This window comes from Phascolarctos cinereus, unplaced genomic scaffold (assembly GCF_003287225.1).
Source record: "Phascolarctos cinereus isolate Bilbo 61053 unplaced genomic scaffold, phaCin_HiC Scaffold_9;HRSCAF=440, whole genome shotgun sequence".
In the NCBI taxonomy this organism is placed as follows: domain Eukaryota; kingdom Metazoa; phylum Chordata; class Mammalia; order Diprotodontia; family Phascolarctidae; genus Phascolarctos; species Phascolarctos cinereus.
The window spans coordinates 15,860,899-15,879,748 of NW_027556402.1; the positions used below are offsets into that span (position 1 = coordinate 15,860,899).

Below are 18,850 nucleotides of genomic sequence, written 5' to 3' on the forward strand. Positions count from 1 at the left end.
TAGCATATAGTTAACATTACAGATTGGATTTTTTTTTCCAAAGAGGAGAAATTAAAGTAGAAAGCAGTTTATTACAAGTTAAATACATTTCAAGATTATATTTCAACTTAAACTATATCTATAAAAAGAAACATGCAAACATAGCAAAAAGGAAAATCCTCCCCAACCCTGTTTCCCTCCCCCTCCTGGGGCAGAAGCAAGAAAGTTGGTTTTGTTCCATTGTCCCCTTCAGGCCAGTTGCAGATTCTTCTGTCTTTAGCCATGTTTTCCTTCCTAGAAGAACTTAAATTAGTTGGAGATTTGTGTCTTAGAAATTCTGATTTTAAAATAATTTAATTTAATTTAAAAATTAAAAAAAAAGAAATTCAGATGGTGCAGAGAATTTAAGAGACATAAGTTATGCTCCAACTAATCCCAGCATTCAAACCTATTTAATGAATGTGTTGATATTTCCCCCATTCTTCAGTCACCCAATCACCTTCAGGCTAGTCATGTCCTGTGCTATGTTCTTTTAAGTCCTGGGGGGTTATACAGTGGCACAGGCGTGCCAGAAAATACTGGCTCTGTTTATCTGGTTGAGCAAACCCAAATCATCAAGGAAGGCCTGACTGGTATTCTTCCGCTAAATTGTAAAGACAAGGTAATTATCTATAATGGAGATACATTTTTCAAACAATCAGAACAGCTACTAAGAATTTGACTTCACCTTCCATGAGAGGAGCAGGAGAAAAAAGAAGGATGTGATGAACAGAATGAGAAGGAAATTGTGTTGGTGATTTTGAAGGGTTTGGGCCGGTGGAGGAGGTGACAGGTTGGTTTGGGAGAGGAGACTTAGAAAGCTCTCCCAGTGCAGAGACTGGTCTAGATTCCACTTCTGGGTCTTAGGAAAGGGGGTGGAGGAGCAAAATCAAGTCTTAATGAGTTTTGGTTCATTAAGTCTTGATAAGAATCATTAAAGACTTAATGAAAATTGGGGCAGCTAGGTGACTCAGTGCATAGAGCACTGGCCCTGGAGTCAGGAGGACCTGAGTTCAAATCTGGCCTCAGATGAATAACACTAGCTGTGTGACCTTGGGCAAGTCACTTAACTCCATTGCCTAGCGCGCTGCCTCCCCTCCAAAAAAAAAAGACGTAATGAAAATTAAGGTCGGTTGAGAAGGAAGGCTCAGGAAATAAAAACATAAGGTAGTTTTCAAGAAAAGGCCAGGTAAGTAAGAAAAGGTATGTGGAATGGTAAAGGGTTTGCATGTTATTTCCCCCATTAGATTGCAAGCTCCTTGAGGGCAGGGACTGTCTTTTGCCTCGTTTTATATTCCCAGCACTTAGCACAGTACCTCCCATATAACAAGCTCTTACTAAGTCTTGATGGATTGATGGATAGAATGAATGGGCAGTTGGGTCAGATTTGCCAAACTTGACCAGTGCAAGACAAGTGGATTGTAGTTGTCGAGGTGTTGAGACTAAGGAAATAAAATTGAGCAGGTTTGTCGTTGTCAACTCCGGTAACAAATGACCAGAGAAAGAGCTCACCCAGAGGAAGAGCAGATCCACTGGGGAGAGGAATTAGACACATGTGTGGGGCGTCCTCTGGTAGGAGACCCGAGGCAGCGAGGCTGAACCTTGCTTTACAGATTTGTGGCCAGACAGAGAAGCAAGCAGTGTGGTGGAGAAGGGAAGGGATCTTTGCTCGGTGTAGATAGGACGGCGCTGTCCAGTAACATAGGTGGCCGAGTTCCTTGGTTTTGTCATGCTTCTGTTTTCTTTGCTAAGGAGAACAACCTTCAGAATTCAGAAAGATCCTTGTTGCCCAGAACTTTGGACTCAATCTAATGTGATGAAATTCAATAGGGGTGAATGTCCTTGTGTGCCCAGAAAGTCAGCTTCACAGGTACAAGATGGAAGAGGCACAATTAGGAAGCAGCTTATCTGGAAAAAAAAAAAAGCAGAAAACACTGGAGGTTTGAGTGGACTGTAAGTCCTGTGAGTCAGCGGAGTGATGTGCCAGCTAAAAAGGCTAATTCAATCAAGGGTCAGCTTACAGGAATAAGGAGATGATCAGCCACTGTACTCTGGACAGGCCTCATCTCGAGGACTGTGTAAGAAGAACGTTGAGAACTAGGGAGAGTGTCCAGGTGAAGGTCCTTGAGTTCATATCATATGAATAGGGCAGTGGGTTTGCAATCAGGGCAACACATTCTCATGAGTTCAAATCTAACCTCAGACACTTACTAGCGATGTGTCCCTGAGTAAGTCGCTTAACCCTGTGTGCCTTAGTTTCCTTAACTATAAAATGATCTGGTGAAGGAAATGGCAAGCCACTCCACTAATCTCTGCCAAGAAAACCCCAAAATGGAGTCAGAGAGTCAGACATGACCAAAAAATGACTGAACAGCAGTAAGGATGAGTTGACAGAACTGAGGATGCGTAGCCAGGAGAAGAGAAGAGTCAGAGAGGGACACGAGAGTTGTTTTCAAGCATTTGAAGGACCCTCTTGTGGAAGGTGGTTTAGACCTATTTTGTTTTCCCCCAAGAGCAAAGGGGAGCAAAGAGGCAAGTTTAGATTTGATATTAGAACAGGCATCCTAATGATTAGAGCCACCCCGTGGCCTGCCCAGCCCATAGTGGGTTCTTCCTCCCACGGGCTCTGTGACCATCTTTCAGCATGTTATAGTGAGATTCCTTTTGGGTATGGCTGCCACGAGTCCTCTCCTGCCTCGTTTCTTCGGTTCTGCTACTGATCCCCAGTACAGTTGGTTCAGCAGCTCCACTGTATCATGTGCTCTGAGTGAGTGACAAATGTTAGCTGTTTCACGTCCCAGGGCCCTTGTGGAAGGAATGCTGAAGCAGTTGTCCAAATGCCCCAGATTCCTTTGGCCCATGGAGGTTCTGGGTCTGGAGCTGTCACTGATCAGTCTCCTGGAGTAGGTGTGGATGTAGTGCCTATACTGATAAGTAGGGTGTTCGGTATTTAATCATGCCCTTAAAAAGGACCAGAAACAGTATGCTATCATTCTGAATCAGTGTGTCTTAGGCAGAATTTCCTGTCTCTTCCTAAAATAAAAAAGCAAGGGGAAAAGAAAACTTTTTTCCCTCTAATTGTAATTTGTTTTCACTTGAAAATCAGGCCTGTGGTATAAATTATTCCTAAGACGTTATTAGAGGATTTTCCGAATATTTTATATGAGTAATACCCAAATCAGTGTTTTTTATAATCCTGCTTCTAAAATGTGACTTTAGTTCCCTCTCCCTACCTCACTCATTCTGACTGGATAAATTTTACTGAAATCCCGTCAGTTCAAGCTGACCATTTGTCTAGTTTATTGTAGAGAGCGTCTTTGTTCAGATGCAGGTTGGACCAGATGACCTCTGAGGTCTGTACCAACCCTGACGTTCATGTTGCTCACCATACCCTCCATTGGGACTTTCCCCCAGATCTCCTCCACCCTGGTCATGTTCTATAAATGGACTTCTTTAGACTGTTGTAGAGTTTGACTGAATAAAGACTGTTAAATTTTCTTTTGAATTTTCATCGGTAACCTTTGTTTTTAGCCTTCATTTACAAATGTCTTCCCCCTCCTTTCAAAAGAGATACTTGTGAAGTGGTAAACACAGTGCCTGGCACTTAATGAATGCTACTTCTCTGTGTCTCCTTTCTTTAATCAGAGAATACGCAGTGCTCCTCATTCATAGTTCCCCACCTTTGCAAAGAAAATGGGTTGATTGGGTACTCTTTCTTGATGGGCAGAATGGGAGTATTATTATTTTTAAGCCCCCATATGATTTTGTTACTTAATCTCTCAGGGCCTTAGTATCTTCCTCTGCAGAAGAAAAATATGGGACTTTGGGGGCCTCCAGTGGCCCCTTTAGTTATAAAGCTGTGATCCTCACATAGAATCTTGGGGTGTGAATTATAATCACGTAACATGAGAATGTTCATATCAATTTTTCATAGACATCTTAGTTGTGACAAGACTCGTTTGTAGCAGCTCACTCTCAGAGGATTTTGAGAAAATTCTTTATAGATAATGCAGAAAATGACATTTTTGTATAAAACTGCTCCAACCAACGAGAAGTGCTCGCTAGGTCTGTAAATTCCAAGTATCCAGGATGGGCACAGTGCATGAATTACAGATTTATTTGCAGTGACATCAACAGCAGACTGAGTAGACAGTAATGGTATTGGTGTTTCTTAGGACGATTCATTTTAATATGAATACATCTTGACATTCTTTTATAAGAGGTTTAAAACAATGATTTCTGAAATTCTTTTCACTTCTCTCTGCATCCATTTTAGTTGGATGAATGTCAATAAATTAAATCAGTTTAAATTTCATATTTAAATCTTCTTTTAAGTAGTTTTATTCATCTCCTTTTTCCTTTTATTGCTACTTAAAAAAAAAAAATACATCGAACAGGCTAGGCAGCATTCTACCCCAGTTGTTTGCTGTGTCTCTACCAAGGGGAGGGAAGGGTGTTTTATCAACTTCCTCTGAAATATTGATGATTATATTTAAGCTAAGCTGAAGAACCTTTTTGTATTGTTTTTATTTATATTATTTTAAAGTACACGAGAGACCTTTCTGTCACTGACATATTTGAGTTGTATTCTTAGTAGTGAGGCTACTGGGTCAGAGGGCATGCATGATTTTTTTTCTTCTTTCCTGAATTTTTGGACCAATTCATAGACTCTCCTTCCCCTTCCATCATTGGCTGTTTTTGCCCCTTTTTTTAAAAGTCTTTTTGATGGGTGTGAAGTAGTGTAGTTGAAAGAGTCAAAGGACCTGGGTTCAGATCTGAGCTCTGCCACATACTGCCTGTGTGATCTTGGAGAAGTTACTCAGCTTCTCTGGGCCTCAGTATCTTCATCGATAAGATGAAGAGTTTGGGTTAGGTAATCTCTGATGGCCCTTCCCTGTCTACATCTGTGATCCCAGGAGGTGAAATCTCAGAATCGTTTTCTTTTGCCATTCTCTTATTATTTAAGTGGTTGGAATAGTTTGCATGTGTTTGTGTTGTGGTTATTTGTAATTTGAAAGAAGTTCTTGGAAACTTCTTTGCCCACGCCCTTGGACTGCTTCACTGTTGAGACAGGCTCTTGGTTTTATTTGTTTGTGCTTCTCTTTAGATCTTGGTTATCAGGCTTTTCCCACAGATATTTGTAGGAAAGACTTTTTTCCTCTTCTTATTTTAGTTGCCTTAATTTTCTTTGTGCATATCTTTTAAATTTGTGATTTCCTTTATATCTTGTTTATTATGAATTCTTCACCTAAGCTCGTTTGCAAAAGCTGTCTCCTTCCATTCTTGTTTGAATTGTTTATATAACATTTTCTCCCAAGGTTGCATATCCATTTGGAGATTATTATACTGTATAGTGTAAGATACTAGTCTAAACCTATTTGCTTCCAAATTCCTTTACAGAGTTCCTGTGAGTTCTTTTCAAATGGATCTTTGCTTTAGTAATTTGCATTTTTAGATTTATTGGACATTGCTTTGCTATGATCATTTATTTCTGGGCCTTGCTCATTTTACCTAGTCAGTTTCGTTGATCTATTTTTCTATTTATTTTTCATCCAATACCAGATAATCCTCATGGATGCCACTTTTTTTTTTTTAGTTTGCTGTGTGGTAATGTTAGACCCCTTTCATTCTTCTTTTCATTGTTTTCTTTGAGATTCTAGACGCTACTTTGAAATTACATATTCTAGTAACTTTCTTTTAAAAATTCCTTATGGGGTTGAAAATAATTTTCTCCCGTCCCTTATAATGAACAAATGACCTCCTCTAGATGTCCTGTCCTTTTCCCACTTGTAACTCTTAGACGTTGTTGACACTTTTGTTACAGAAGCTTTGTTTTTGTTTTAAATGGAAGTAAGAATAGCACTTAGCTGTTGTAAAATGCATACTACCTGCAAGCATGCTCATCACTCCAAAGGAGAGCAAATGAAGTGAACAGCAGGGAACAGCACTGCTGACTGTTCAAGTCATTAGATAATGTGAAGTTTGGTGGGAAGTGATACATAATTGATACCAGTTGTGAGTAGAAAATTAAATCCGTAGAATATCTTGAATAGAGCCTAACTGGAAACTGCAGGAGTCCTCATCAGTGATAAATGGTTAAGTATATGATGTTCAAAGGCATTTAAGGTTTCAGGAGCACCATCAAATTTAATCTGTGTTCCACCAGACAGTTGTTTGATTTCTTTCCCAGCTGGCAGTTGCCAACAACAGGATCATCACGCTACAAGAAGAAATGGAACGTGTCAAAGAGGAAAGTTCCTACATACTGGAATCCAATAGAAAGGTGAGTACAGTGGTACCTGTAAAACAGACAAAGACCCCCAGGCCTGCAAGGACCCCAGCACTGCCCAAACTTGAACAATCCAGATGGAATTAAGAACGTGTGCGTTAAGTTGATTTAAGCAGAAAAAAGTGTTGTGCTTAGTTCTGACTGCTTAGCAGTGCCTGAAACCTGTTGCTGATTGATTGATAAATGGGGAAGAATAAAACTATTCCTAAACTATCAGTGATGCAAAAAAAAAATCCTCAAGTGCTGTTGTAGAGCAATTTGCCTCTAAAAGGCCCCAATTTTTATCCGTTTTTGTGTCTGTTTTTATTTTTTTCTTCCATATCTCCCCTATGAAATACTTGCTGTAATTTCTTACTACTCAGATATTATATATTGATTATAATATTATTCATACATATTCATTATATGTTTATTCATTATGGTATGTTCGTTATATATTATATGTTCATTATAATAAAAATACACTAACAGCCATCCAGATTTTCTGAATTTTCTATGTATACTGTAGAAAAGCATCAAACCAAACTTGCTAGCGGTGATTAAGTAATGAATAAAAAGTGCCGAGTAAAAGTTTGTCTAAAGGGAGAGGCAGAACAGACCTCAGAGTCTTTTCTGTGAACTAGTCTGCAATCCATATAAAGGCCCTGCCCTTGGGCCGTATCACCTGTTGGAGCAGCTGTATTGAACGCAGCAGGCAGGGGTGGCTTTCTTGACTCTCCTGTGTTCTGGGTAGCTAGTGATGCCATCAGATGGATAAGGGAGGGGTTGCTGTGTGCCCTTTGGGCTCGGTTCATATTCCCGGCACAGCTTTCAAAGCCTGATTTGGAAACTTTCTTAATTTGATAAAACTATCCTGTGATCTTAGAATGGCTAGAAAACTCTTCATCTCTTAAATATCAAAGAATATTGCTTTACTAGACTCTAAAAAGAGGAGTTCTCAACCACAAACTTTTTAAAGAAATTATTTTGAGAATTATATTTCAATATAATTGGTTTCCTTTGTAATACTATGTATTTTATTTTACGTATTTAAAAATATTATTCTGAGATGGGGTCATAGACTTGATCAGACTGCCAAAGAGGGAGTCAGTTATACAAAAAAGTTTAAGAAGCCTTGCCCTAAAAAGTCTCACTTATCTGAATGTGATCTTTGTCATCATTAGAATGGGGGCCCCAATCTGCATGCATTGGGTTGTTGATCTAAGGTTCTGAATGCTTGCTATTCTTTTAATGTCTGCTGGTTCATTGATTATTTTTTTTAATTTCAAGGTCAACAAGCAAGACAGAACTGCAGATGGGCAGGCACTGAGTGAAGCCAGAAAACATCTGAAAGAGGAGACGCAATTACGACTGGTAAACGGAACTTGACTGCTAGACTTCAGCCTTGCGTTCTTGTCTGACAGCTTACCCAGAGGCCTCTTGGATAGGCCCAAACCTGGGAGGTCATCTGTGGATCCTGTTTTTGTAGACTTTTTCAGATTTTGCCCTTTTTCTATTTTAATATAAAATGGAGAGGGAAATCTGGTTGTAATATACATTAATAGGTCTGTTAATGGCATTATATATTAATATATATGCAAATATGTGTATATCCAAGAGCTTCAGGTAAATACATATATATAATATATGGCATATATGTTATATTACATATATTATACAGGTGTATTTCAATATAATTGGTTTCCTTTGTAATCCTGTATATTTTATGTTATGTATTTAATAACATTATTTTGAGAAGGGACCCATGAGCTTCACCAGACTGCCAGAGAGGTTAGGAATCCTTGACCTATATGCACACACATATAAAACATTTTCTGTATCTATCTACAGGTGTCTCTCTGTTCTTTTGGCGTATCTATACACACGTTTGTATCTTATAACACATGAAAGATATATTATCATGTACATATTATAGAGGTGGCTAGGTGGCATAGGACAGAGCTTCTTAAACTGTGTGTCGTGAAATTTGGCAACAGTAAAAGATTTCTGAATGTGCAACAACCAAAAATTAACTAAAAATCACATGTGTAGTGAATTCGAGGTGTTTCAGGCAGCGTTTGCCTGTGTTGCATTGCACAACTTCACTGCAGCCTTGGCTCTGAACACAAAGCCCTCATGCCCTCAGGCCACGCGATGCCAACAGATGTTGCTGAAACACAGAAAGGGGTTGCAAGTAGCGCAAGTTTAAGAAGCTCTGGAATAGTGGATGGAGTCAGGAAGACCTGAGTCTGAATCTAGCCTTAGAACATTAACTGTGGGTCATAGGCAAGACACTTTTTTAAAATATGAAATTAAAATTGTGTTATATTTAGTAGTTATGTCATTATAGTTATGTATTTATAAATGTTAATGTATTTTATAATATATAAATCTTAACAATGTGATAAGAGTGACATGAGATTTTTCATTATTGATAAAAAAATCTCTTGTAATTTTCATATTGATAACTTATCAAAACTAATAGACATAAAACAATAATGATACTTAGCTACAAAAAAGCAGTTGTTGTTTTTTTCCACCTGTATTAGAGTCTACAAGCCATTAAGTATAAAAGAAAAATAAGATAGCATTTGGGCAAGACACTTAATTCTCTATTTGCCTCAATTTTTCCCCCCCTGTAAAATGAGGCTAAAAATAGCACCTGCTTCCCAGGGTATAATAGTAAAGTGCTTAGTACAGGGCCTGAAACATTGATGCTGAAAACTGCTTATTTCCTTCTTTCCTGTATATGTCTCTTTCCATGTGTATGTATGTATATAATATACACATACATATATATGCACATGTACAGGATGTCCCAGAAGTCTTACTGCACAGCTTTTACTTCTAGTTTTTAATTATACTTATATATTTATTTTAATATATCAACTAAATATGAATATTTAATATATTATGTTTTAATAATTATAACTTATTTTAATTACATTTATATATGCTTATTGCTTTTAGTTATACTTGATAACTTTCTTATAGCTTTTAATAGCTTAAAACTGCATTAACATTTTTGAGACACTATATGTATGTGTTTCTGCATATAGATGTGGATATAAATATAGATATAATATTTTGCCATAGAGACAGTATCCATATACATATGCAGAAATTTGTACCAAAAGATGGAAACAGCTCAATTTTACATAGCTCTTATCATAGTTGATAAAGGTTTTTCAGTTAACCAGAACAACCGTTCTTGCTCACCCAGATATACTCTGTTCTCAGAAAACATAGCCCCTAATTCAGTATGTTTTTAAACTTGTCAGTTCATTTGAATTCATCAGATACCTGCTGAATTCCTAGAACCGTAGGATATGATTGACACACCAACCCTGGGTTCCCATCTAGCAAGCGATAGAAGCCCTCACCACCAGTGGTTCATAATTTAAGCTCTAATGTGAACACACAGAAGAAAAACTACAGCGTTGTATGAAGGTTCAGGGTGGGGTGAGGTCAGGTCCTGGGGGCCCGAGAAAGCTTTATGAAGAGCATGGTTTTAGAGTTGGATCAGAAGAATGAGATGGGCCAGGATAGTCTGATTGGGAACACTACCAAGAATGAAAATTGTTTTTAAAAATAGGTCTCCTTTGACCATATGCTCAAGTACTACTGACTTCTAGCCAGCGATTTCTTTGGATTCCATTTGGCTATCGCAAGATGAATGCCTAGCATAAACAGAGGTTTTATACTCTATAATCTCATGCCCACTTTTCAAGGATCTGCCTCTCCCTTTACCTGCAGTGGGCCTGTTTGGTTACTTTGCCCTGTTATTTGCCCTGGGCTTAACTCCTTTACTTTCCGGGCAGGACGTGGAAAAGGAATTGGAGATGCAGATCAGCATGAGGCAGGAGATGGAGCTGGCCATGAAGATGCTGGAGAAAGACGTGTGTGAGAAGCAGGATGCCCTCGTGTCTCTGCGGCAGCAGCTAGATGATCTCAGGGCCCTCAAACAGGAGCTTTCCTTTAAGCTGCAGGTGAGGGAGGGGCCCTCTGAGGAACAGAACTGCCCATCGTCTCTGGAAATTGCACTAGAAGCCCTTGTCTGGCTTCTTATTATGAGTTATGAAGGAAAGCCTGGGTTTCCACAAGGAGGCTGGACCTTTGGAAATTTTAGTAATTATCAGACTCCTATATTACTCTAAAACTAGGGTCGTGACCACTTTCTAAACACAGACAGGGAAAACCCTATCTACCCCATCTCTATTTTTTTTTCTGTATTTTCCCCTTCTTCCTCCATAAAATCTTTCACATTCATCCATCCTTTTCTCATCCTTCATACAGCCACTACCCTTGGTTAGGTCCTCATCACCTCTTTGCTGGGCTATTATAACGGCCTCTTCATGGGACTCCCAAGACTCAAGTTTCATCCTGTACACAACTGCCATATTGCTTTTCCTAAAGTGTAAATCTGACCGTTGACGTTCCCCTCCTCCATAAACTCTAGTGGCCTGTAGGATTAAACACAAACTGCTCTGATTCTTCTTGACCTGGTTACAGCCTGTCTTTCCAGCCTTATTGTACATGTACGATGTAAGCCAGCTAGTCTGGCCTTGTTGCCATTCCTCATCCACAGAGCTCTGTCTGGGTCTTTGGCCTGGCTGTTCCACATGCCCAGAATGTGCTTTCTTCTCAACCTCTGCCTTTTCTCCTTCAAGGTTCATGACCCAGCTCAAGTCGCACCTTCTAAACAAGATCTTCACTGATCCTCCCAGTTGCTAATCCCTCTCCCTTTTCCATCTTGTACCTAATCACCGAGCCAACCAGCAAACAGTAGGCACTGAAAGTGCTTGATAGACTTTTTTAAAATGTCTTTGGTTTTTCTTTTTAGATTATCTTTTACGTATCACTTTTATTTCTATATAAACTCCTTTCTAACCTTCACCAAAGGTCCCTTGTAGTAAAGAAAGCAAGAAAAGCACTTGAGAAAAAGTTGACCAACACATCTTAACAGTTTGGGTAATATATCACACAATTTGTCCCCCACCACTAAAAATATGACAAATGTGTTTTTTCCTCTTATCTAGGGTCAAGTTGGCCATTTTAGTTGCATTGTTTTTTATTCTTCGCATTTTATTGTTGGGATCATCATGGATGTGGATTCCAGGTTCTTCTTTCTCCACCCTGTATCAGTTCATAGAAGTCTTCAGGTGCTTCGTTGTGTCCTACATAATCATTTTTTATATTGCAGTAATACTTTTTCACATTCATAGTTGTTTAGCCATTCCCCCAACTAATGTGCATATTCTTGGCTTCCACTCCTATGCTACTGCAAAAAGTGCTTTTTAGCAATATTTCAGTCTCTATTTGATCATTTAATGTTTCTCATGGTGAACTTACCACTCGTAAGAAGAGGCGTGGTCTCTACTTCTCATGTAATCATTCAGTCCAGAAGGCATATTTGATTTGTTAGTGGTTTACTTTCCATAGAGCTTTTTTAAAAATACTTTTTCTTTTCTTTTTTAAATTAACAGAGTTCAGATTTGGGAGTCAAACAAAAAAGTGAATTGAACAGTCGCTTGGAGGAGAAGACCAATCAGATGGCTGCTACTATTAAACAACTGGAACAGAGGTAAAAGTGATTTTTCTTTAACAAAATACCCTGGGATCATTGGTCAGGTTAGTGAAGGTTGTGTACTTCAAATAGACAGATTGCTCAGCCATTGTTTTCCCGAAGAGCTGGAGAAAGGAACACAACAGGCCCTTCGAGGGTGAGAACTCTGGTTGGTTGGTAAGTCAGGTGTCTGTCAGATGATTAAACCAAAGGAAGCCAGATAACAGGCCTAAAGTTTATTTGTGCCTTTTCCAAGATGTTTTACTGAAATCATTCTTAAGAAACTGTGTCCATGAGTATTCTCTACATTATAGTTAATAGCAATATTAATTAGTGGGGTAAATTTCACTTGTTTCAACGAACTAAAGCTTCTGACAGTGATGAAAGTAATGGTTAATATTCAGAGAAGTTTGAAATTTTATCCATATGAAATTCATGAAGATAAATAACGTCGGTAGTCTGTTGGGAGTAAATTAGTTCTCACGTTGCAAAATATCTTATGGTTTGTCCCAGTATTAAGTCAGTGAGAAGCTAAGTCTGCAGCTCAGTTTAAGAAACTAAATGACTCACTGCAAGTTACAGCCAATATGTGTCAAGAGCTGGGTGTGAGTCTTGGTTTTCCTTACTCTTTGGCCCACGCTGTAAACTATACCATATTGCCTCTCCAGCTCTGTAACAGTGAGATGTATTGGTGGTGTTAAGCAGTGATACTGAGAAAAAGCTGACTTAAACATTCTTTACATTCCTTTGAGTAAAACGGTCACCAACTTGAACCCTAGAGCAGTGGTCTCCAAATATTTCTGATAAAAATAAATTTTTAAAAATTTTCTGCATGCACCTTCAATTATATGTATGATTAGACATGCACTACTACATAAATACATTTTAAATGTACAAAAATAGAAATTTTAAAAGGATGAAAGATGAATTGAACATGAATGGTACCAAAAAAACTAATTTGTTCTCACTAAAAATATTAATGTCAATATATTTTATATTGGAGTACATCTTAAGCTGATGCTGATTTTGTGACAAAATCCACCAATCACGGACAAGCGTTAGTTGAAATTTAGCTAGTTAATTTCTGTTACCCCTAATGTCAGTCATTTGTTTTCACAAACTGATTGGAAGGTGTGGCATTTTTTAATATTTTTTTAACAAGTGAGTTCAAAATCCATCCTTTTTTGGGGAGACTTGCAAACTGGTTAGAGAATTAGGTTTTCTTATATCAGTGTGCATCTATGAGGTTTTTTATAGGTGACACATTTTAACCACAGAGCTTAATTTTGAAGCATTTTTCCAATCGTCATAGCTTCATTCTATCAATCATTAATGTCTCAAGTCACAATACTCTCTTCTAGTGAGGTTCGTTGTTAACAGTAATGGTTATAAATCTGTAATCCAAATAACCTTTATAATTCTGAAATTTTTGTCTGACCTTGTCTAATAACATTGTTCTCATAATATGTCTAATATTGTAAATTCACTTAACGAGGCTTATGAGGTTCCCTACACTCATTTGTAGATCACCTCTTGGTTCTGACTCCATACCATGTGCTACTTAACTCCTTACCATCTACTACTTGAGTCATTACCATATTCATTACTGAATTGTAACAACTCCATCAGTTAATAATTAGCTTAGGACCCTCACTCCAGTTTGTTAACTATTGTTTATTTAACAAACTGGAGAAACTTCTTTCCCCATAAGCAGCTGTACATCTCTGTCTATAAAAACCCCATCTCTTAGAATTAAATAACTATTAGAGCTACTTTCTATATAATTTATTAACTAGGTAATCACTGCAAAAATATAAATATTTACAATGTCATCACTGTGAGAATGATCACAGCTAGTGTGACTTCTTACCATTACTTTAACAGCTAGAAGTAGTTTTCCTTTCTTCTGGAAACACAGTTCCACCATTCAGTTCACTCAAGATACCAAGTAAACAAAATGTCTTAAGAATCTTTTTCATCTTAGAAACGTAAAAGTAATTATAGTTTTATCAGGAAAGAAAATATCTCCATCTTCTTTTCTCTGTGTTCTCCAGCTGTTTTCTAACTATGACAGGAAGTTTCCTCAGTTTCTTTGAAGCCATCACTCTGAACAGATTTTTCAGACTGACCATTCAAACTGCTGTTTCTATAATAGTCCATTTTATTCTTAAAGATAAGTAACAATATCTGTAGTCTGTGGGAGTAAATCAACTCTCATGTTGCAAAATGTCACAGTATACCAGAGTCAAATAAATGAACCATTAACAATCCCTTTTGCTTGTGGAAATCTCAGTCTTCCTACTCGCTGCCTTGTACACTATTCATAAAACACAACCACCTAACGAACAAACTGAGTAGGGTCACTAGAATCAATATATTAAATATTTGTAAAGTATTTTGGTTTTTTTTTTCATCCTTTTAAATTAAAAAAATAGAAGTTCTAACATTTTCTTTGCCACGCCCGAGTGGGTTCCCCTGTTTATCCCTACTTTGGAGACTCACTGATTTAAATAGCATTAGTATGGATTTAATAGTTCCAGATTGGGAGAGAAATTTGAAGCACATAATGTGAGTGGCACGAAGATCAAGAAAACCTTTTGGAATTGAATGCAGACCGGCAACATGCTTCTGGATGTGATTTCTAACCAGATTGATTTTTTAGTGTCTTATAGCCTTGAACTATTGCATCCTACCAATTTTGGTCTGGTATGTAGCAGATAAAGCTGAATAACAAGAGCGTTTCCATCTAACACTTAAGCTGACTCAATCTTTTCTCCTCTTTCCTTTTTTTTTTGTCCGTTTTCATATTCCCTTTTCTCTTCCATTTTCATTATGATTTCTTCCTAATCCAGCGAAAAGGATTTGGTGAAACAGGCAAAAACCTTAAATTGTGCAGCCAATAAGCTGATTCCAAAGCATCATTAGGGATTTTGCAGCTGGTCACCTCACAACTCTCACAACACAACTTAGTTGCAAAAGAGGGAAATTGGAGAATTTATTATAAGTTTAAACTTGGAGCTCCTGTGTAAAAATGTCATCCAAACTTGACTTGGGATTTGTTGAATTTTTAAAAATCTTTTGGGTTGGGTTTTCTTTCTTTTCTTTTTTTTTTCTTTCCAGAATTAGAAAATTTGGTATAAGTTCCCTGATTATTTGTCAATAAACTTTGTTAAACGACATCTGAGTTGGCCAGTAAATAAACATACCATGAAAAAAAACCAACCCAATAAAATAAGGCATAAGGAACTAGAGGCTGTATGTATACTGTTGATGCGTATCACCGACATCACAGTCTCTGATGTTGTCAGACCCTAAGTGCAGAGTTCACATCAGGGTGCGGTAGGCCGGCTCACAGGCAGCCAGACTCATCTTCTCTGTTCTCCCATCACATTATTTGTCGTGAAAGAAGAGATGGAGAATTTGGAGCCTTGGGTGTTTCTGGGACTAGTTGTGTGTGTGTGCGTATGTGTGTATGTATCCTAGATCATTATGCCTAAGCTTTTTGTTCATCACGTTCAATCGAGTAAGAATAAGATATCTCACCACAGTCCTGTCCTCCATAACTAAGACTGCTCGCAACTCTTTTGCCTTAGTGACTTAAAACAAATAAATGAAAGCATCCTTCACATTCCTTTCCAGTGCATAGAGACAAGCTGTAATAGCTTAGGTGTCTTAGAGTAACATGAACCATGGAAATTTCAATAAATCCCTTCTTACCTTTGCATCACCTTCTACCTCTCTTCCCTCTAGAAACTACAGCAGTTTTTCCTTTCTTTGGGAATCCCACAGAGGCACTATTGTACCAGAACCCTCCTCTTCCAGGAAAGGGACAGGCTGTAGAGTCTCTCTGCTATTTCTCCTGTGGTCAGGAGGACCATTGTAGCCTCATGGAGGGCCATGAATACACCAGTCCTTGTCTCAGAGTAGCTGGCAAATTATAGGGGGAAATGACATCGCTGCCTTTCAGTCAGATATTTCTTACTTTTTTGCTTTTGAGTTTCTATCACCTAACAAAAATAGGAATTTGCCGAGGTTCCTGGCAAACTAATAAAAGACCATTAACGTGTTAGGCAAACATTTCAGATGTTAACACAGGAAAGAGTAGGGGAATTGCAGAGTTTTAACACTAAGTTGCAGTTTTAAAAATTTATTAACTGGGAATAGGGGTAGAGGCAGGAGGAATGCCCCCCACCCCCAGTAGGTTTCCATAAGGAACATTAACAGGTCTCTTCTATCTAATGTAAAAAAGAGACCACAGACCAAGGCCCTTTCTTGGATTTAGGTTGTAAATAATCCTATAAATAAATTGCTTTGAGAAATGGGGGTTTGAGTGGGGTGGGCTTTTCGTAAGCGTTTTATTCCTTCAGAAGGTATTGGTGACATTTTTCTTAGCTTGGTTTTGCTGAATGTAAAGTGAGAGATTTAAAGAGCTGGAATACAAAAGAGGCCCTCATTTGGAGCATTTCAGCTCCCTTTGGGGGCTGGTAGAAGGCTCTTTTATGCCCTAATGTTCTGGCGTATACCTTTTCACAGGGTATCCCACGGGCATAAACTGGCGGTCAAGCCTATTGAAGGGGAAGGTGCCTCTCGGGGAGAGAGCCTGTGGTTTTATTTCATCCTGTAATTTTACTTAGATAATACAATAATACTCATTTCCTCAGCTGTCCTCATCAGCCTTTTGTGGTGGCGAATTTAAATTAGCCTCGGTTTGAGATGTGTAGTGTGTTTGGGGGAGTGGAGGCAAGGAGGGGAAGCATGGGAAACTGCAGGCGACACATGACCCTTCCAGGGTCACAGGCATTGTGCTCAGTTGGTCTCTGTAGAGACTCTCTGATACCTCTCCTTAGACCGTGCAGTATGGTTGCAAGATCACAGGCGATGGAGAATAAAAGCCTTCGTCGGAGGGTCCACAGAGGCTAGGATTGCGTGTACTCTCCCAGGGGTGAAAAGAGGGCTTTCCTCCTCAGTGGAAGAACGCGCTTCCTGACAGGTCTTTGCTTTATAGAACGATCTCAGAGCCTGGCCAGTGCAGTTAAGCCAAGGTGTGATGATTGGGGCGGGGGTGGGGGGAGTGTATAAGGAGGGCTGCCCAGTGTTGCGAGTTCTGATTACACACGTAAAGCTGAAATGTGACCTAGAACCACATAAGGAAATCAATGAAAGAACGGTTTGACTTTGCTGTGTATTTGAGGTTTGCTTTTGATCTGGATTTCTAAAAAGCAATGTCTTGTTGTTGATCATCTGATGGCTGTAACATGGAGTAATCGAATAAAAAAAGGCTTGGAAAAGCAGCTCCTCTTCTGCCTGGTTCACCTACATCTTGCTTTCTTCAGAGTGTTTTTTCGTCTTCCCCATTGTTTTATTTTCTTTTTTACCCATAACGTCTGCTTTATTCCCTTCTGTGACTCCTGACGTCAGTCCGTCCATCTCTCTTTCTCCCTTCTCCCTCTCCTCTCCTCTTCTCTCCTCTTTCCCTCTCCCCCAGTCTCTTTCTCTCTCCCTCCCTCTCCCATCCCCCTCTCTTTTTCTGTCTCTCTCCTCTCTTCTCTTCTCTTCATTCTCCTGTCCTCTCCTCTCTTCCTCCTCTCCCTCTCCCCTTCCCCCCTCTTCCCTCTTTGTCTCTGCGTTGTTTTTTTTTTATTTTGTGGTCTATGTTTGGTCTTCCTCCCCACCATGGCTTTTGTTTTTTATCTAAGTTCATGTGGCTCACATCCAGATTGCGCCAGGCTGAGCGAGGCCGCCAGTCTGCTGAGGAAGACAACCGCCTTTTCAAGCAGGACTTTGGGGACAAGATCAACAGTCTGCAGCTGGAAGTGGAGGCACTCCTCAGGCAGCGGTGAAGAGAGGGATCTGGAGTCATGGGGTTGGAAGGGTGGTCTTTGGGAAGTCAATAGCAAGGCAGTGGGAGGTGGGGATGGGCTGGCGTGGGATGCAGTCTCGCTGGGAGAGCAGTGGAGAGTCTTTCTCCAAGTTCAGAAGACTTGAGCATTCTTTGTTCATCTAGCCTTCAGCTAGCATCATTGGAAAGTTTAAAGACAGATAAGGAAACAAGGGCAAAGAATAGCCAAGTTATTTACATTCCTAGAACCCAAAACATGTCAGAGATAGACTTGGGAAGACAGTGGGAGGCTCAGTTTCTGGCTCTGGCCAGTGTTACGAACTATACGATAATTTGGTATGTAGTTGTGTCGGGGAGCAATTCCTTTAAGAAGAAGTTCTTTTAATGATGTGAAGTGGGGCTCTGGGTACGACATTTTCTCATCGCAGACACTGGAAAGGTCTACATGCTGTTGTAGGAGGGAACCTTTTTTGTGGCATGATCCCATCCCCCCAGCGTGGCAGTTTGGTGAAGCCTCTTGACCTCTTCTCAGAATATTGTTTATATTGCAAAAAGTAAAATATATAGGATAACAAAGGAACCAATCATAGTGAGATGCAGTGATTGAGATAATTTGAAAGGTCATAGGCAGCAGAAGGACCAGAAATTTTAGAATGTCTCAAAGGACTGAATTTCATCCATTAACACAGTGCTTTTTTTTTTAATCCATAAGAATACAAAGAAAATAGAGATAGTAGGATGAAGATTTTTGTTACGAAGTAATAAATATTTTTGCATCAGATGACATGTCTGTTCTATCTAGTGTTAATACCCCTTAAGTCATAAGCTCTTTTATGTGCATTTTAGAAACCTTAATGTCTGAGCCCTCAGCATTTTCTATCCCACATTAATGTTCAGAGGTAGCCCTGAAGCCCTTTGAGATCCAGAAGTAGCTTTTGAGTCATTAAAGAAAGATTAAATTATGTTCAGTAATGGTTTCCTATTAATTCTGTTGTGTTGTATAGCAGTTTCTCACAGATCTACTGTGACATGTCTCTGATCACTTTTTACTCACTTAGAATCTATGGCAAGTTTGTTGTACTGATCAGATTTTGAGAGAAAGAGTCGGTACACGTTTTCTGAGACTAAGAATTTTTTTTAGTCTAAATCCTTGGACATA

The 18,850-nt window shown here is 39.0% G+C and overlaps 1 protein-coding gene across 19 annotated transcripts in view; it reads left to right on the plus strand.

The window, feature by feature from the left end:
• The window catches only part of RUFY3 (RUN and FYVE domain containing 3), a 128,636-nt gene that overhangs the window by 95,286 nt on the left and 14,500 nt on the right, over positions 1–18,850 (plus strand). For 13 of the 19 annotated variants that reach the window (XR_002324928.2, XR_002324927.2, XM_020988513.2 and 10 more), the window contains 5 exons: positions 6,209–6,301; positions 7,577–7,660; positions 10,108–10,275; positions 11,773–11,870; positions 17,569–17,688. Coding sequence is in view for 15 of the 19 variants with exons in the window: in XM_020988513.2 (XP_020844172.1) it covers positions 6,209–6,301; positions 7,577–7,660; positions 10,108–10,275; positions 11,773–11,870; positions 17,569–17,688 (563 nt within the window). In the remaining 4 variants the exon portion in view is untranslated. Of the gene's footprint in view, positions 1–6,208; positions 6,302–7,576; positions 7,661–10,107; positions 10,276–11,772; positions 11,871–13,906; positions 14,248–14,704; positions 17,144–17,548; positions 17,689–18,850 lie in introns of those variants that run through there. The other 6 variants (XM_020988519.2, XM_020988520.2, XM_020988521.2 and 3 more) reach the window with 3 other exon arrangements.